This window comes from Adiantum capillus-veneris, chromosome 28 (genome assembly GCF_014529385.1).
Source record: "Adiantum capillus-veneris isolate H3 chromosome 28, ASM1452938v2, whole genome shotgun sequence".
In the NCBI taxonomy this organism is placed as follows: Eukaryota; Viridiplantae; Streptophyta; class Polypodiopsida; order Polypodiales; family Pteridaceae; genus Adiantum; species Adiantum capillus-veneris.
In genome coordinates, this window is record NC_140958.1 from 131648325 (window position 1) to 131668825 (window position 20501).

Consider the following 20501-nt stretch of genomic DNA (forward strand, 5'->3'; position numbering starts at 1 on the left):
TCGTTCCTTCATGCACGAACATCAGTTCAACTCGATGTAGTCCACCTCACCCACCACGTGGGACTGCAACTTTGCATGGCCACTGCAGGTTTGCAATTGTTGGCGCCATTGATCGTTTCATTTGCAGAGGAGAATCTTGCTAGATTCTCCTCCTCTTTTCTTTTAGGAAAATCGTAGCACCTATTCAAATTGCTTTCAAACATTTCAGAGTCGGACAAAAACATACATAATAATAAAATTACACCACCTCATCTACTAAGGTAATAAGATTACTAGCCTAGTGAGCGAACGCTTTGATTTATAAGGAGAAAGCGCGAGTCCTTTCCACAGAGCAGAATCATGGGGAAGAGGAGGGACAGGAGGCAGCAGCAGACCTCCAGCCGACGAGTCAAGCTCGACCTATCCATGGATGATGTCTTGCCTCCCAGTGAAACACCGGGTATACGCGCGCGAGAGAGAGAGAGAGAGAGAGAGAGAGAGAGAGAGAGAGAGAGAGAGAGAGAGAGAGAGAGAGAGAGAGATATTTATTTGTTTACGACTGTACTAGGTTATGAAGCTCATAATTTTTACCAAATTGGGAACTTGGGGGATTCAATGTGAAGAAACATGCAGATTTCACATCAAGAAACGTAGTATGCTGATCTTTCATCCATATGGCTAGTGTATTGACATAACTAGGTCATAAACTTGCAAAGAAACAAAAATTATCTTATGAAAATCACAAGAATGTTTCTCCAACATAATGAGGTGCATTGATTTTTCCTATTTAATGCTTCTTTCAGTGCTAGGCTTCATTATGCCCAAGTCGGCTTTGCATCTCTAGAGTTATGAAAGAAACTTAGTTGGCAGATCTTTATATCGATGCATGCGTGTGTGTGGGAGCATTATTGGTACCTAGTTCTACACCCACTATTGGGCCTTGACGACGTTAGTGGGGATGTCTTAGTATTTTAGTCAATAATATGCATGATGGAACCGCTGGTTATTTTGTCTTGTGGGTGACTATTATGAGTTACACCGTGCACTTTTGTTTAAGGGCGAATCTGTGCTTATCCTGGATTCATCTAGGTATATACTGAGGTGCATTAATTTGGTGTATGTTTATGATGAATCCTATAAGAATTTGGTAATGTCAAAGGTGTAGCGGAAAAGGGTGAATCGGGTGGTGTTGATCTTGTCTGCAAAATCTCCTCCCCGGTTCAGGCAACAAATGGATTTTGGATCTATTATGATAGATCTACTCGAAAACGTCATCTGATCGCATACCACCCACCGGACAGGCACTAGAAGCTTAATTTGCAATCGAACCTGCAAATGGGGGAGGGGGGGCAAAGAGAGCTTGAAGCGCTAGAGAGACAAAGTGTAGTCGCTCGAGAAAGAGAGGAAAAAGGTTGGTGAGAGAAAAATGCAAGCCAAATACTAGTCGGGGCAATGACGCTATTTGGGTTGTGATTGATAGACTCACAAAAATGGCGAAGTTTATACCAACGAAGTCGACAGTAAAAAGCCATGAGTTGGCGGTTTTATTTGTCGATCAGCTTTATAAGCTGTATGGTCTCCCAGAAGATATCGTCAGTGATTGAGATACTAAGTTCGCTGGTTGATTTTGGCGAGATGTCTTTGCTCACCTTCATACGAAGTTGAGTATGTCGTCTTTTGACCATCCTGAGTCCGACGGACAAACTGAGAGGATGAATCAGACGTTAGAGGACATGTTGAGAGCCTATGTCTCTCATAGGCAGTCTGACTGGGAAAGGTATCTTCCATAGCTAGAGTTTGCCTATAATAGCAGCAAGCATTCTGCTTACTGGATTTAGCCCATTCATGCTGATGTACGGATTCGAGCCTAAATCCCCGATTGCTATTGGCTTAGAGAAAGTCAAGGAATGCCAAGCTCGTGATTTTCTGTATGACATGCAAGAAATGCTCGGATTGGCTAAGGATAGTATAAGAACGGCTTGTGACCGAGTCACTACTTACGCTAATCAAAAGAGATCTCCAAGGACTCTAGATGTGGGACAATGGGTCTATCTGAAGATACCCAAGGATTCCAAGACTATGCGAACAGGAAAGCATTATAAGCTTTCAGCTAGATATTGTGGTCCATTCTTGATCACAAAGAAAATTGGCCAAGTTGTCACGTGACACATCTCAACCCTATGTGTCCGTGGACAAGCTACACCACAGCAGGGTTCAGTCAAGTCAAGTCAAGTCTAGATTAGCAGTGATCTGGCACTTTTGTGAGTCTATTCGTAGACCGTGCATGCCCAGTCACTTAGCATAGATGCATATCCTCCGGTTGCACACAGCATGATCATCGGAATTCCCATAAGAATCCATTAGCATCAGTTAGGGGAATTTTCCAGTGCATTTAGCCTATTTTCCTATTTATTGGGATTTTCACTTATTATTTTTAAGTGACTTTCCAACAAAAGTAGGTAAGGCAATTTTGCTAAGTTAATATATAAGCAAACCAAAGTTCACACTTTCTGGCAGAAGAGGCGGCAGGAGCACATGCTCAACAGGCAACTTCTCAGCAGAACCCCCCCAAAGAGGCCTAGCGTTTTTGGAGCAGATCCATCAACCTAGCGTTTTTGCATGAAGGACCAGCCCTGGTGTTTTGCACAGCAGATCAGCCCCGGCGACTATAGCAGACAGCAGATCAGTCTAGCGTTTTGCCTTTGCAGACAATTGGCATCAGATTTACAGATTTTCAGCCCTAGCATTTTTGCATCTGCTACAAACCCTAGCGTTTTGCAGATTCTCCGCGACGGAAGGTCAAAGAACATCAGCGTTTTCAGTTTTCAGCCCTTAGTACCCGCAGATCAAGTCTCGAACCTCGCAGATCTCACCTTCCCGCAGCAGTTCCTCGCCGCACGGTCATTTTCTGCAAGGTTTACAGTTTCAGCCCAGAAAACGCAGATTTCAGCGTTTTCAGCGCGTCGTCGTCGCATCGTCATCATCGACATAGAGTCAAAACGCAGCCAAAACAGTCATTTTCAGCCACCGAAACAGTCCCGAAATTCAGCGATTAGAAGATCCCAGATTTCAGCCATCAAGTCGTCGTCGTCATCGGCATAGTCCCATTGCATCAGTCCATTGCATACGCATTGTACACCTTTGTGCAATCAAGAAATAGACCACTCTCGCCGACGAGAGTGGGGCCTTCGGAGGAGGGTTTTACAACCTCTCGGGTGTCGTATCTCTTCTCTCTCCTCTCAGTCTCATTCACTTGCACGCACAATCCATTCACTTTGTTCGTGATCATAGCACTCTCCATAAGACGGAAAGCTCTCTCTTTCCCTAAGAACTAAAAGGAACCTTGAGCAATAAAGATCACTAATCCTGAGAAAAAACAACATTCATTATGCTGCACCTAACATTGGTATCAGAGCTTTGGAAGTGTTCTGCATTACTCAAGGAAAGAACCACAAGGACCACAATAATTTTTTTTGCTTGTTGCGATCGCACGAACCCAAGTTTACTTGGGCGTGGCGATTCCTAATCGTGTTTTCTTGAAGAGTGACAGGAATCCCAAGAAAGAAGGGCTTGTCCAGCCTCCCCTTGTGTCTCTTTTCACTCATTGAGAGCGGACTGTGCACTTAGCGGCCGGCCAATCGACGTGAGGTGGGAAAAAGCAACCTTGGTGTGAGCGCAAGGCTACCAAGGGGTGCGCCCCCCCTCAGAGAAGGGTAGAACTCGGGTGAAGAGAAGATCCTTCTCCAACGCGATTTGCAAGCGAAAGAAAATCTCAAGAACCGCAAGAACCCAAGACTCAAGAACCTCAAGAACCCAAGATTCTCACGAATCAAGGACCCCCAAGAACCCAAGTTCCTCGTGAACTTCAGAACCCAAGACCCTAAAGAACCCAAGTCCCTCGTGGACTTACGAACACAAGAACCCACAAGAGCCCACGATTGCAGAATGGTCATCACTCGAAGCGGAATGGATACTTCGATTGGAGGTGATGAGCATGAGAGAGGTGAAGAAGAATTTTCCCCACCAGGAGGTTTTTCCGACCCTCCCCCTTTTCCATCTACGACAAAGATCGCACTAACTCCTGTCACAAAACGGGAGCGTACACGAGCACTTAGAAATAAAATACTTTGCAAATGTGAGAGAAGGGAGAAGATCGACAAAGTAGTGGGGACCAGAAGATGGGCTGGTCCCCCCCCCCCCCCCCGTCAAGAGTATTCTTTATTCAGGGAGAGTCGTATACAAGCACAAGAACCCGAGGAAACCCCTCCGTTCTGTAATCTTAGACCCGAAGGTCGTTCTTTCTCGTAAAGGACTTAGGGTGGGTTCAGACCGAAAGGGTGGAAGAAATAGAGCTGCGGGGCACTTCCAGGCGGAAAAGAGCAGAGCGCCGGTCTTCCACCGCCCTGCTATTCACACAAGGCTGTAGTTGCCTCCTTGCATGGCCGTTTCTCATAGGCTGCAGGGGACCTTTGTCAGGGTGGAAGCGCTCACGGGCGAGGGGGGGGGGGGAGGGTCGGAAGAGAAATAGGGTAGGGTGGAAGAGAAAAAGCGGAACTTTGCCTTGACATGGCAGCCCCGTCAGCCTCTTCCACTGCCCTGTGTGAACGGGGCATCAAAAAGGCTGCTCGCTGATTGGCTAGCAAGGAAATTCTCAGACTTCCGCCGCGCACTGTGAACCCGGCCTTAGGCACGAGGCCGTACTTTCCCGTAAGGGACTTAGGCGCGAAGCCGTACTTCCCGTGAGGGACTTCCCGTAAAAGGGAGATTCCTGCAAAACACGCCACACAAAGCAACAACTCGCAATGCGTATTGACAAATTAATAATTATACCTGTCGCTCCTTGCTCGGAAAAGCGACCTCCGTACTCCGTCGTCACCCGAACACTCGCAGATTCCCGTCGCCAAACTTTGCTCCAAAACCTCAGCGCTGGCACTTCCTGCTACTCCTTGCGAGCTCCCCAAACTGTAACGCTTGCTGCCTTTTTATAGGCCCTTGCACCCGACGGAAATAGGGCACAAAAGCAGAAGCTTTGGCGCTTCTAGAGAGAGGAGAGAGAGAGAGATCGCTGTTTTCAGCCCATCCGTACAGCTTGCATAGGTTTTTTACGTAAGGATTTGGGGCTGCTTTTTATTTTATTAATAAAAGGGACCGATCACTTAAAAGTGGCCGGCCACTTTTAAAATAAAGTGTGAACCTGTTCAAACTTTTAAAAACCACTCCGTGAGTTAAAAACTAATGCTACACAAACACATTCCAGGCGTCCCCGGGTGCAAAACACGGCACAGATGCAATGCAGACATAGATTCCTTGCGGGAAAGCATCTGCCCTCCCGCCAATGTTCTTGCTTTTCGTAAAAAGCTTCTTTGAACCCATCTTTATTCTTGTGCTTGCTTTCTTACGCGTATTTTCTTACTCAGTTCGGATTTCCTCCTCGGCCTACGGAATGCCCCCTTTCTGATGCACCCGTCACCCATCATGTAACGCATTAGGGGCACTCGTAACCCGGCCCTTTCCACCGAACTTAAGGAAACTCCTTCGCGATGTTTACCGTCACCCATCAAATGACACATCAGAGTTGTCCGTTCTTGATGGCACTTCCTGTAGCTACAATCTTTTAACAGTTCTTAGTGTACACAATAAAATATCCTAGAAAAAGAAATTAATCATTAAAAATAAGAAAATAGTCCAATTAGCAACATCCCTCTGGCTTCTAAATAGTTGACCTCAACTGTAGTGCTTGAACATATACCTCCAGTATCTCGGGATAAGCTGCTAATTCCTCCTGCGTCATCCACTGAGGATCTAGATTTGAATAGTTCTTAAACCTAACCAAATACTTCTGTGTTATTTTTCCGGACTTGAAGGGCCGCTCCTGATGACTTACTATCTGCTCCGGTTGGAGTATTTCTTCTGTTTCCTCAACCTCAGGAGGTTTCTCAGCACTAGGCTGACTCGGAGGCGGTCCCACATACGGCCGGAGTAAACTGACATGGAAAGCATTATGGATCCTCCAATTAGGCGGTAGCTCTAATCGGAATGTGACATCATTCACTTGCTTAGTGATCTTAAACTGCCCATAATAACGGGTAGAAAGTTTTACCACCTTCCCCTTATGAGAAGCTTGTTTCTTAAGTCTTGCCTTCTCAAACTTGAGTAAGACTAACTGTCCGACTGCTAAGTCTAGATTCCTCCTGTGCTTGTCTGCAGCTTTCTTATGCTTTTCTTGAGAGCGTAGAATAGCTCTCCTAACTTGCCCGTTGTCACTAGCCAGTGGCAATTCCATTTTTGTTTATTTTCTCTTTCTTTGGGAAATTTCGTTTGTTTTACCTTTTGGAAACACCCCTCTGGAAATCTAACTGCCCTACATTGCATAGCCAGTGTGGAACTGTTCAGAGAGAGTCCAGGCCTGAGGGCTAAAGAGCACTAAGGTTGGACAAGGACTATGGTTAGCCAAAGTGGGGTCATTGGCCAACCAAAGCGGAATTCTTTGCTACATAGGCTACATTTCAGTTCTGGGTGTGGCTGTAGTGTACAAAGAGGGTCATATGACCTAGAAGAATGTAATGGCAGAAACTGCCCTGCATTGCATAGCCAGTGTGGAAATCTAACTGCCCTGCATTGCATAGCCAGTGTGGAAATCTAACTGCCTTGCATTGCATAGCCAGTGTGGAACTGTTCAGAGAGAGTCCAGGCCTGAGGGCTAAAGAGCACTAAGGTTGGACAAGGACTATGGCTAGCCAAAGTGGGGTCATTGGCCAACCAAAGCGGAATCCTTTGCTACATAGGCTACATTTCAGTTCTGGGTGTGGCTGCAGTGTACAAAGAGGGTCATATGACCTAGAAGAATGTAATGCATTGCATAGCCAGTGTGGATCTATTCAGAGAGAGTCCAGGCCTGAGGGCTAAAGAGCACTAAGGTTGGACAAGGACTATGGTTAACCAAAGTGGGGTCATTGGCCAACCAAAGCGGAATCCTTTGCTACATAGGCTACATTTCAGTTCTGGGTGTGGCTGCAGTGTACAAAGAGGGTCATATGACCTAGAAGAATGTAATGGCAGAAACTCCTAAATTTTAGGGACTGCTATCTTTGGACGGCAAAATGTCTTCACGTCATTACGTGCAGTTTGACATGGGGATCATTTTGTTGCTCTGTGGCCAAGTCAACAGAGGCTGCAGGTGAGATATTTTTAGACCCGAGGGTCTAAAGCGGGAAAATGCACAAATGAGTGACACTTGGCACTTTGAGGCCAGTTTACTACTTAAAGAGAAGGCAAAAACGTGATTTTCAGTTGTGAGCTCATTTTTTGAGTGTTGTCACAGGTGGGAGAGCTTCAATGGAGTGCTTGTTTACCCTCTATGTACAGTGAGGTGCAGGATGTCATGACCTGCACACCTCTCACTGCTCTCTCTCTCCCCTATTCTTTATGGTTATGCCCCTCTAGGGGGCTTTTCATTTGACCAATGTACAATTATGTGGGTTCATGCGCGATTGCCGAGGCAAGAGCCTCTTGCACAGGTACTGGATTAGCTAGCGGCTAATCCCCCGCAGGTACATGTGAATTCGGAGAGGTTTCACGTGCGAAATCCCGTCCGATTCAAAGGGCAAGTAGCCCTACAGGTGCGGGAGCTCGAGGACTTGCTGCGGATGCGACCGGCACGCGAAACGGAGCCCGAAACAGTGAATTACAGCCTGCTGTGTATTTTTGCAGGTTCAGGGTTTCGGCCCTAAACGGACCCTAATACCCCCAGGAGGTTCGGGGACGCAAGGGGACCGCTGTACAGGTGATTTGGTGCATTTTCGGGGCAGAAAACAGAGAATTCAGCGTGCTGTAGATTCTCGCCAGGTTTTGCAAAGTGTCCGTATGCGTCGGGAAAGTCATCCAATGCGTGGGAATACTGACTGTGAAGGGTCCTAGTACAGTTATGCTGCCGAAATCAGGCCAGAACAGTTGAAATTCAGCCAAGATTGTGCAGGGCAACTTGTAGGGAACCACAACTTTTATTCCCTCTGTTAAAGAATAAAGAAATACCGAAAGGGGCGCCTAATTTAGGGGCCAGTCTGGTGTCTGACTCGCATACAGATGCATTCTAGCATCTGTATCCCATTCCCCTCTCTTGTGTCATTATAGCATAGGTAGAATAGACGACTAATAATGGGTGAAAGCTAAATCAAGGTTTGAAGTAAAGTCTACCTCCCTTTTTTGGATTTAACAGGCCGGTTACATGGTTCCATCGACGGGATTAAATCACTTTTTCCTCAAAAAGTGAGCCTTGGTCAGTTTGGGTTAAAGACACAGAGAGAGTTTGGGATGACCTTGAAAACACAGAGAGTTTGAAAGTAGATCGAGTGGATTTACAGGTGAGAAAGGCTACGAGAGTCTTTCTTTGGATACAGGTGAGAAAGGCTACGAGTCTTTCTTTGGATTTACATGTGAGAAAGGCTACGAGAGTCTTTCTTTGGATACAGGTGAGAAAGGCTACGAGTCTTTCTTTGGATACAGGATGGCTGGCAACGAGGAAGAGGGTTCCTCTTCAGAGGATAGACAGCTTATTCCAACTGCACATGAAATTGGCAAGAGTTCAGGCCAAACAGAGAAAGCTTTGCAGGTTGTTACTGCTGTGACCATGTTCAAGCAATTGATGGAGAATCCAAGATTTATGGAGTTCATACAATCTTTATCAATAGCACATCAAGTTCAAGGCAGTTTTGGCATGCCAGGAACAGTGTTTAGGGGTATGCAAGGCATGGTGCCCAACCCCATGTATGCAAACATTGGTTTGCACCCAGGATCTCAGGGCACACAAGGTCAGTTTGGGGTGTCACAAGGCAACTTGGGTATGGCTGGTTTTTCAATCCCATCAGTGAATATGACACTTGGACCATAGTTACCCGGAATGGGAAATCGGAACGGGGAACGGGAACGGCAACAGGCATGAAATGCCATTCCCTGTTATAGATACTCATGTCCGAAACACGGAACGGGGATTCAGAACGGGAACTTGGAATGGGAACGGGGAACGGAGACCTCAAAATGGCCATTCCCTGTTACTATGACCTGGACATCAACATGTTACTGGCCAGGGAGTACAGATGGCTCCCACAGGTGTACCCATTATGCAAACTGTCTCTTTGACAATTTGGAGTCAATGGATAAGCTAAAGCCATACAAAGAAGATGATCAGTGAGTCCATTGACACATCAATGGCTTTTATGAGAGGACAAAGGTTCTCTCTTTCCTCGAACAGTTTGACAAAGCATTTGTTGGAAGGAGCATTTAAAGTCAGGAAAGCTGCCACTTTTCTGAAAAAAATGCAAGTCAGTGGTGGAATACACTGTTGTTACAAGGACAGACTCCTTCCACTTGGAATGATTTCATACAGGTACCGAATTAGCTAAAGGCTAATTCAAAACAGGTACAGGATGATTTAACAAGATTTCTTGCGAAAAATCTCGTGTAAATCAAAGGGCAAGTAGTCCTACTGATGCAGAAGATCAAAGGCTACGAATTGGTGCGATTGGCACGCAAAATAGAGCCTGAAAGAAGAAAATACAGCTTGCTGTATTTTGCTGCAGATTTAGGGTTTTGACCCTATTTGATGCCTTTTTGTCCCAAGAGCTTTGGGGAAGCTAGAGGACAGTAATACAAGTGATCTGGAGCATTTTAGGAGCTAAAAACAGAGAATTCAGCGTGCTGAATTTCCAGGACAGGTTTGCAAAAGTGCTCTATTATGCATAGATAATCACTTGGATATGTGGATTTTTGGTTGTGAAGGTTTCTACTACAGTTATGCTGCCAAAATTGGGTCAAAAAGAGAATTCTCAGCCAAATAAAAGTGACAGCATCAGGGTAGATCACAGGTCAATCTCCAAAGATCAAGATGAAGAGCAGAGAAAGATTGTTTTCGATGCTCAGTATGCAAATCAGTGATATTGTATAAAGACTGAAATTACCTGAGAGTTGGAAGATTCACAATGCGTTTCATGTGAGTCTTCTCAGACCGTATGTGGGTGATGTGCCAGAAGATATGCCAGCTGAAGATCAGCCGGAAGTCGAGGAACTTGACGAGATCTTGGTCCCAGAACAGATTTTGGCACATAAAGAAAGAAAAGAAAAGGCAAGGTTGCAAGGTGCTGTTTGGTAAAGTTCAAAAGCTATTCACCTCTGGATGTCAAGTGGATGGAAAAAAGTGAACTTGCAGAGTCACTAAAAGTATGGAACTTAAAACCTTGGTTTGCAACCTACCTTGATCCCTTGAGATTCAGAGCTACATGGATTGTCAGTGTGACAATGGCTTCTGAAAGAAATGATGTACAAGTGGATGGAAAAAAGTGAACTTGCAGAGTCACTAAAAGTATGTAACTTAAAACCTTGGTTTGCAACCTACCTTGACCCCTTGAGATTCAGAGCTACATGGATTGTCAGTGTGACAATGGCTTCTGAAAGAAATGATGTATATGTTACTTACAGTGAGCTCAAATGAAGTGCATGGTACATGAATGTTAGAGCTGTACAGATTGTCAGTTTGGCAATTGCTCTTATGGAATGTCCAAAAGTTTGTTTAGTGCTATAGAAGTGAGTATTTCTTGTCAGTTTGTCAAGGGTACAGCAATTATTTCTATTGAAGAGTACATGTGTAACTGCATTCTTAAACTGTCGGTTTGGGTATGCTCGAAAGGTTACTAGATCCAACGTGTGCTAAAAGACAGTGGCAAAATGTGACGCTTCCATTTTGTCATTGGAAAGTTATGGACTCAAAGCAATGGCAGAGTGTGACGCTTCCACTATGTCATTGGGACAGGGTTCACACGCAGGCAATACATGTGTCGACGAGGTGTTGAATACACCAGGGTTGACAATGAGCATGTATGTGTCGTGCATGTGTCGACATTTGTTGAATACACCCGAGTGTTGACTGTAAGCATGTACGACATAGGTGCAAACGAGGACGTTTGAGATTTCAAGAGGGGGGTATGTCACTAGCCAATGGTAATTCCATTTTTGTTTATTTTCTCTTTCTTTCGGGAATTTCGTTTGTTTTACCTTTTGGAAACACCCCTCTGGAAATCTAACTGCCCTGCATTGCATAGCCAGTGTGGAGCTGCTCAGAGAGAGTCCAGGCCTGAGGGCTAAAGAGCACTAAGGTTGGACAAGGACTATGGTTAGCCAAAGCGGGGTCATTGGCCAGCCAAAGCGGAATCCTTTGCTACATAGGCTACATTTCAGTTCTGGGTGTGGCTACAGTGTACAAAGAGGGTCAGATGACCTAGAAGAATGTAATGGCAGAAACTCCTAAATTTTAGGGACTGCTATTTTTGGACGGCAAAATGTCTTCGCGTCATTATGTGCAGTTTGACATGGGGATCATTTTGTTACTCTGTGGCCAAGTCAACAGAGGCTGCAGGTGAGATATTTTTAGACCCGAGGGTCTAAAGCGGGAAAATGCACAAATGAGTGACACTTGGCACTTTGAGGCCAGTTTACTACTTAAAGAGAAGGCAAAAACGTGATTTTCAGTTGTGAGCTCGTTTTTTGAGTGTTGTCACAGGTGGGAGAGCTTCAATGGAGTGCTTGCTTACCCTCTATGTACAGTGAGGTGCAGGATGTCATGACCTGCACACCTCTCACTGCTCTCTCTCTCCCCTATTCTTTATGGTTATGCCCCTCTAGGGGGCTTTTCATTTGACCAATGTACAATTATGTGGGTTCATGCGCGATTGCCGAGGCAAGAGCCTCTTGCACAGGTATTGGATTAGCTAGCGGCTAATCCCCCACAGGTACATGTGAATTCGGAGAGGTTTCACGTGCGAAATCCCGTCCGATTCAAAGGGCAAGTAGCCCTACAGATGCGGGAGCTCGAGGACTTGCTACGGATGCGACCGGCACGCGAAACGGAGCCCGAAACAGTGAATTACAGCCTGCTGTGTATTTTTGCAGGTTCAGGGTTTCGGCCCTAAACGGACCCCAATACCCCCAGGAGGTTCGGGGACGCAAGGGGACTGCTGTACAGGTGATTTGGTGCATTTTCGGGGCAGAAAACAGAGAATTCAGCGTGCTGTAGATTCTCGCCAGGTTTTGCAAAGTGTCCGTATGCGTCGGGAAAGTCATCCAATGCGTGGGAATACTGACTGTGAAGGGTCCTAGTACAGTTATGCTGCCGAAATCAGGCCAGAACAGTTGAAATTCAGCCAAGATTGTGCGGGGCAGCTTGTAGGGAACCACAGCTTTTATTCCCTTTGTTAAAGAATAAAGAAATACCGAAAGGGGCGCCTAATTTAGGGGCCAGTCTGGTGTCTGACTCGCATACAGCTGCAATCTAGCATCTGTATCCCATTCCTCTCTCGTGTCATTATAGCACAGGTAGAATAGACGACTAATAATGGGTGAAAGCTAAATCAAGGTTTGAAGTATAGTCTACCACCCTTTTTTGAAGTTAATAGGCCGGTTACACCCGTAGGCTGTGTCCAAATCCCGGAGAAATTCATTTGTTGCAAAGATCTTATCCTTAGTTAAAAGGATCTGTGGAAGCAAAGGCTTACCATAGAGAATCTCAAAAGGTGCTTTCCCCGTCGATGAGTGTATGGTATTGTTATACGCATACTCGACAAGAGGTAAATATTTCTCCCAGTCAGATTGCCGGTCTGACACATAAGCTTTTAACATATCCAATACTGTGGAATTGGCTCTCACTTTGCCCGTCCGTTTGAGAATGGTAGGTAGATGAAAAATTCAACTTCGTACCAAGATTGTCCATCAAGGCACGCCAAAAATTTCCTGTCATGCGAGGATCTCGATCACTCACAATAGACTTAGGCATTCCATGATGCTTAAAAATCTGTGCCAGAAAGACCCTAGCCATATGATCTGCTTTGATCGTTTTCTTGACTGGTATAAAGTGTGCTTGCTTGCTAAACCTGTCCACAATGGTCCAGATCGCATCATTTCTAGTCTGAGTTCTAGGGAGGTCCATGATGAAGTCCATGGCGATACTTTCCCAAGGTTCATTAGGCACAGGCAATGGTTGTAGCAACCCAGGCGTCTTATGCCGATCATATTTTACTTTTTGGCAAACCAAGCATTCCCTAACATACTTATCAATGTCTGCTTTAAGGCTAGGCCAAAAGAAATATCTTTCCATTGCTAAGGTCGTAGGGAGAATACCCCGATGACCCGCATAAGACGAAGCGTGTGCTTCATCCATGATCTTCTTTCTTAATGGTTCCGCCACACATATGGCCTGATGGTGGTAGAGATAACCGTCTCGAATGGAATAGGGAAACTCATTCTCTCCACGATGTAGCTTTCCCCAAAACGCTGGAGAAGTCTGGATCATTCGGATACAATTCCGGTAGTGCTTCTAATTCTTGATGATACACCGAAGTGATAGCGTTCACCCTTGGCCACCTAGACAATGCGTCCGCGACCACATTCTTACTCCCAGCCGTGTGAAGGATCTGGAAGTGAAACATAGACAAAAAGTTTGCCCATCTCATCTGCTTCTTAGATAGTTTCCTTTGCGTAAGAAAATACCGCAGACTCTGGTGATCATTCTTGATCACAAAATCCACTCCTAGAAGATAGTGCTTCGAGTTGGATAAGGCGTGAATCACAGCCGTGAGTTCCTTTTCGTAGATTGATGCATGCAACTCTGCATCCTTAAGCCGTCTGCTTTCGTAGGCCACTGCATGGCCTTCTTGGTTTAACACTGCTCCGATGCAATCGCCTGAAGCATCGCAGTGAACCTCAAATGGTTTCCTTAAGTCGGGCACTATCAAAATAGGTCCATGGCTTAGCAAATACTTGAGCCGATCAAAAGCTCCTTGTTGTCTCGATCCCCATCTGAAAGGAATCTTCTTTTTTGTCAAATCATGAAGTGGTCCTGCTACATGGGCAAATCCTCGGACAAACTTCGATAATACGAACATAATCCCAAGAAGCTATGTACATCATGTACCGTAGTGGGAATAGGCCAATCTTCTACCACTCGGATCTTGGCAGGATCGATACTCACTTGATTGTGAGAGACTATATGGCCGAGATAGTGTATCTCTGAGAGAAAGAACTCGCTCTTCTTTGCATTCACATGCAACTCATGCTTTCGCAATTCTTGAAACACTAGGTCCAAGTGCTTCCGATGTTCCTCTTCCGACTTAGAGAAGATGAGTATGTCGTCAAAGATTACTCCCGTAAAAGCTCGATACGGGCTGAAAATGCAGTCCATCATGCGATTGAACGTCGCAGGAGCATTGGTCAAGCCGAATGGCATTACCAAAAATTCATATAGTCCAAAGGTTGTGCGGAAAGCAGTCTTATGGACATCCTCAGGGGCGATCCGTATGTGATGATACCCACTCTTTAAGTCTATGCGACTAAAGACACTTGCACCCTGCAACTTATCAAGTATATCATCAATCCAAGGGATCGGAAAGCGATTCTTGACCGTGAGCTTGTTTAAAGACCTATAGTCTATGCACATTTGAAACGTGCCATCTTTCTTCTGCACCAGTAGAACTGGAGAGCAGTAGGGTGAAGCACTTGGTTGTACTAACCCTTTCTCTAGAAGCTCGTTGACTTGCTTCAAAATTTCCTCTTGCTGAGCAAGACTCACCCGATAAGGGGGTTGATTGGGAGGCGAGCTACCCGGTATGAGATCTATGCGGTGATCTTCCGGGCGTACCGGAGGTAGTTCATCAGGGAGTGTTTCCGTGAAACAATCTTTGTACTTTTCAATAAATTGAAAACGCTTGATTTCCAGACTAGAGAGTGAATCCCCACTAGTTTTATCCTTCTCGCGTGCAAAAATCAAGTAAGCAGAAACACACTTCTTCATTTCTTTCTTAATGGAGATATGACTTACAATTGGGAACTGCCAATCTCCTACATCAGCATGAATCTTTATTTCTTACCCCCATGATCAAAAGTGAGGGTCTTTTCCACATAATCAGGGACAGGTGTCATGTGGAAATGCCATGGCATACCCAAGATGATATCACATCCCTCGATGGGTGCCATAAAAAATGATTCGCGGTCCTTGTACTCGCCAATCCGGAGATTGAGCCGTCCTTGCACGGGAGTTGCATTGGTTGTCAACCCCTCGAATGCCGATCCGGATGTAACCGGTGTACCAAGCTGAGCCGGTGTGAGGCACAAACGTTCCGCAGTATCCAGGGAGATGAAGTTATCCGTGGATCCTGGATCATAAAGAATCAGTACTCACTGATTGTTCAAAGGCCCCCAGCCCTTTAGAAGCTGACGCTTCCCTTTCTCCGTTTCTGTGTTTCCTTGAACATCTGGAATAGAGTTCGAGCTTGGTGGAGCGGGTTCCTTCCTTGCTTTATCTTGCCTCGTAGGGGCGTGTTCTTGCCGTTGCTGCTTTAACGGGCAATCCGGTTTCATATGTCCTTTCTCGCCACAGTAGAAGCATCTTCCTTCCTCTCTGAAGATTTGAAGTTGAGTAGGAGAAAGATACTTAGTTCGCTTGCCATTGCCCTCTGGCTTCTTAGAATGATCATAGTCCCTAGATGGAGGACGTTTTCTTCCTTGGCCCCCTTGGTCATAGTAGACCCCTCTTTGTCTCGCACGGTAAGTGCTATGCTCCATTTTCTGGGCGTCCCAGTTGAGTGCAAATCCTCAGCAATGATTGCTGACTCCATCATCCTCTGAAGAGTGTCATGCGGATACACTTTCATACTCTTTCGAAGCTGCGGTTGGAGACCCGCTTCGAACTTTCGTTTCGTTTCCTCGTCGGCAATCTTCATGAAGGGAGTGACCTTCAGAAGAACCAACCAATACTTGTCCACATAGGTTGTTACTCTCTCATGTTCCTTCTGTGCGAGCTAGTCCCATTCCTTCCGTATGTCCTGCTCGAAGTCAGGCGGAAGAAACTGTTCATAAAATTCAGATTTGAATCTCTCCCAAGTTCTGGCCTGAGAACCTTCCAGAATCTTGGCTAACCACCAATTACTTGCCGTTTCCTTGAGGTGCATCCCCACATGGCGCAATTTGGATCTTTCTGTGAAGTGCCTATTGGTAAAGGCAACTTCAAATTGTCTGATGAAGGACAGTGCTTTGGAGATATCTCTCCGTCCGTTGTAGGTTTCGAACTTGATGTCCTTGTCGCCCGATTTGAAGACTCTCATGCGATGTTGAGACTTGCGACCATGCTTCTTGAATTGAGGCTTATCTTTAGGTTGATGTAGGGTAGTAGTAGTAGCAGCTTCCTTCTTCTGGCGAGACGATTGAGAAGTAGAAGTATAATCAGGAGAGTAAGATGGAGATGAGATAGAGATGTCCTTGCTCTCGTCTAGCAAAGAGAGCGCTTTTTCTTGGCCTTTCCTTGGAGTAGGCCGTTCATTCCGATCCGAAGATCCTTTGTGCACCTCGGCACGTTCTTCTTCTCTTTCTTCCTGTGGTCTCACGCCAACAGTGTGGTCTAGATGCCCGGCTGCATCGGTTCCAGTCGTTCTCTTCATTCCGCCTAAGAGCTTTTGGACATCTGGCAATAGTAAGACTTGTTGCAAATCTGCAAGCTGAGCTCGCACTTGTTGAAGCTCCTCTTCAACACTTCTCCCTTGGCTCGACACGGTTCTTCCCGTTCTTCCCGGAATCGTCCTTCTTTGCAGAGAAAGAGAGGAGTCCGAGCTCTGATACCACTGTCACAAAACGAGAGCGTACATGAGCACTTAGAAATAAAATACTTTGCAAATGTGAGAGAAGGGAGAAGATCGACAAAGTAGTGGGGACCAGAAGATGGGCTGCCCCCCCCCCCCCCCGTCAAGAGTATTCTTTATTCAGGGAGAGTCGTATACAAGCACAAGAACCCGAGGAAACCTCTCCGTTCTGTAATCTTAGACCCGAAGGTCGTTCTTTCCAGTAAAGGACTTAGGCACGAGGCCGTACTTTCCCGTAAGGGACTTAGACGTGAAGCCGTACTTCCCGTGAGGGACTTCCTGTAAAAGGGAGATTCCTGCAAAACACGCCACACAAAGCAACAACTCGCAATGCGTATTGACAAATTATACTTGTCGCTCCTTGCTCGGAAAAGCGACCTCCGTACTCCGTCGTCACCCGAACACTCGCAGATTCCCGTTGCCACACTTTGCTCCAAAACCTCAGCCCTGGCACTTCCTGCTACTCCTGAGCTCCCCAAACTGTAACGCTTGCTGCCTTTTTATAGGCCCTTGCACCCGGCGGAAATAGGGCACAAAAACAGAAGCTCTGGCGCTTCTAGAGAGAGGAGAGAGAGATTTCTTTTTTCAGCCCATCCGTACAGCTTGCGTAGGTTTTTTACGTAAGGATTTGGGGTTACTTTTTATTTTATTAATAAAAGTGGCCGGTCACTTAAAAGTGGCCGGCCACTTTTAAAATAAAGTGTGAACCTGTTCAAACTTTTAAAAACCACTCCGTGAGTTAAAAACTAATGCTACACAAACACATTCCAGGCGTCCCCGGGTGCAAAACACGGCACAGATGCAATGCAGACATAGATTCCTCGCGGGAAAGCATCTGCCCTCCCGCGAATGTTCCTGCTTTTCGTAAAAAGCTTCTTTGAACCCATCGTTATTCTTGTGCTTGCGTTCTTACGCGTATTTTTTTACTCAGTTCGGATTTCCTCCTCAGCCTACGGTATGCCCCCTTTCTGATGCACCCGTCACCCATCAAGGGCACTCGTAACCCGGCCCTTTCCACCGAACTTACAACAACTCCTTCGTGATTTTTACCGTCACCCATCAAATGACACATCATAGTTGTCCGTTCTTGATGGCACTTCCTGTAGCTACAATCTTTTAACAGTTCTTAGTGTACACAATAAAATATCCTAGAAAAAGAAATTAATCATTAAAAATAAGAAAATAGTCCAATTAGCAACAACTCCTATGGAGGAGTTGGACCAAGAAAGAGAAGCACAAAGAAAAGCCTACGAAGAAGATATGGCAGCCATCGAGCGTAAGTACCAAGACAGAATGGCAGCCATAGCGCGTGAGACCAAAGCACTACAAGAACAGAGCGACCGACGAAACACAGTTCTTGCGACTTTTTTCTCAAGTACAGGTGTACTTTGCACAGAATCACGAAAAGGAGACTCTCTCCGTCTCTCCTTCTCCAAAGCATGACCCACAGGATTTGCATGATTGTTTGAAGCATGATGATGATTTGATTGATAATGATTTGCATGATGATTTGGATGATAAAGACAAGCATGATGAATTGCATGAACAAGATGTGATTGTTCATAAGGATGATGTGTTAGTTGATGCTTTTTCTAGCGAAGCTAACCTCGTTGCAGATTCGATCAATCACCAAGAATTGATCTTGGCTTTCGAGTCGAGGTCCACAGATCCCCCACAAGAAGATTTGCTAGATCCCGAAGAACCGATCTCGGCTCTCGAGCCTTGGTCCAAGGAACCATCACAGGAAGTATTATGTGTTCGCATGATTGATACGCACGCATTGTTCGAGTGTTTCATTCGTGAAGGTTTCCTGTATTTTAGTCAGGACTCAGCATCGTTATGTGATCCCTTTTCCTAGGCATGACATATTGTATGTTGAGCACGTTTCTCTCATGGATGAGCACGAATGTATGCGGATTCTTCATGAAAAGTTGACAAGTCTGTATGTCAAGAAGTCACATTCTATGTCTCTTCCTTGGCATGACACAGTTGTAGAGAGAGCACATGATAGTATGAGCACCAAGCATGGGCATTTCCATTGTGACTTGCCACAGTTGATTGATTTCGATCAAACAGAAAAGATTCGATCTCATTGTTTGCACGCGTTTGATGAACGGGTTGTCACTCGGTCTCTATGTTCATCTACAGTGTATACACAATCTTTAGAGAAGACAAGATTTTTTTCCTTCACTTTACATGGAATGGGTATGTTCATGGTTTTGTGTTGGAGATGGTTTCAGGAATTTTCAGCCATGGAGATTCTTGAAGACGAATGAAGCAGGACTCTAGACGACGTTGAAGCATCAAAGGAGCTACAGAAGACTTTGAGTCGCTTTCGGCGCGGCCCAAAGAAGCAAGCGTTGCAGACCTTTATGAAGTTCAAGTACCGCACGACCCACACATCAGAGTGGGCCGATGAAGAGTCCCTTCCAAGATTCCGGATGTTGCTGGCGATCTTCCTCGACGCCATACAGTTCGGTACCAGTATCTCACTTTGAAAAGGAGGAGATGTCACGTGACACATCCCAACCCTATGTGTCCGTGGACAAGCTACACCACAGCAGGGTTCAGTCAAGTCAAGTCAAGTCTAGATTAGCAGTGATCTGGCACTTTTGTGAGTCTATTCGTAGACCGTGCATGCCCAGTCACTTAGCATAGATGCATATCCTCCGGTTGCACACAGCATGATCATCGGAATTCCCATCAGAATCCATTAGCATCAGTTAGGGGAATTTTCCAGTGCATTTAGCCTATTTTCCTATTTATTGGGATTTTCACTTATTATTTTTAAGTGACTTTCCAACAAAAGTAGGTAGGGCAATTTTGCTAAGTTAATATATAAGCAAACCAAAGTTCACACTTTCTGGCAGAAGAGGCAGCAGGAGCACATTCTCAACAGGCAACTTCTCAGCAGAATCCCCCCAAAGAGGCCTAGCGTTTTTGGAGTAGATCCATCAACCTAGCGTTTTTGCATGAAGGACCAGCCCTGGCGTTTTGCACAGCAGATCAGCCCCGGCGACTACAGCAAACAGCAGATCAGCCTAGCGTTTTGCCTTTGCAGTGTGAACACTGACAGTGTGGCCTCCCGTTATTATAAAAGGGGGGCCAAGGCCTCATTTGCAGTTATCGACCCCTACTGGTAGAGTGCCAGTGGTTAGCCCGCGAGGCTAGGAGTGTGCGAGGTCAGCTCAAGGAGGTGAGGCTGGGTGGTATGGGACACTCGGTCTTACAAGTGCACGCCTATGTCCTCGGACGCTGGTCCCAGCACAGGGGATTGCCGGATGGTGGCTATGGTCGGGTGGTTTGTCCGACGTGTGTCTGTAGGCGGTCCGTGTAGTCGGGAGATCCACTCTCCGCGTTTGTTTCAATGTGACGGCCGAGAAGGAGCAGCTTGAGATGCCAGTATGAGAGCCAAAGCAAATGGTTGACCCAAGCAGCAAGCCAATGTCCCCAATTACTTGGTTTTTCCTTCTACCACTCATCCTCCTTCTTCTGGTGGAGGTAGAGGTAGTAGTGCAGCGGCTCAAATGTCATTTCGAACGACTTCACCCTCTCTTCCCACCCATCGTCAACGAACTCTAGATGCGTCATGGGATCCAAAAAAGGAGGATCAAGCTTGGACTATACGTACGGTCTGGATCCGTACGGTACGCCCGTACAGTACGGATTCAATCCATACAGGCTTTAAAAAAAAAAAAAGTTCCATTGCTATTATTGAAATGTGGTACTGTGTCCCTAGTTCGTATCATGGACCATGGTAGGTCACTTGATTGATGTTTAATGCCATATAGACATATAGAGTGATATATTTGTAGGCTTCTCTCATGAAATTCCTAATTTTTCCTAATTTTT

At 45.8% G+C, this 20501-nt stretch overlaps 1 protein-coding gene across 3 annotated transcripts in view; it reads left to right on the forward strand.

Annotated features, from left to right (window-relative positions):
• The first annotated feature begins 284 nt into the window (after positions 1-284).
• LOC147421326 (WW domain-containing protein) overlaps positions 285-20501 on the forward strand; it is a 53704-nt gene continuing 33487 nt past the window's right edge. For all 3 annotated transcript variants that reach the window (XR_015186911.1, XM_086503946.1, XM_086503947.1), the window contains exon 1: positions 285-439. Coding sequence is in view for 2 of the 3 variants with exons in the window: in XM_086503946.1 (XP_086360072.1) it covers positions 340-439 (100 nt within the window). In the remaining variant the exon portion in view is untranslated. The remainder of the gene's footprint in view (positions 440-20501) is intronic.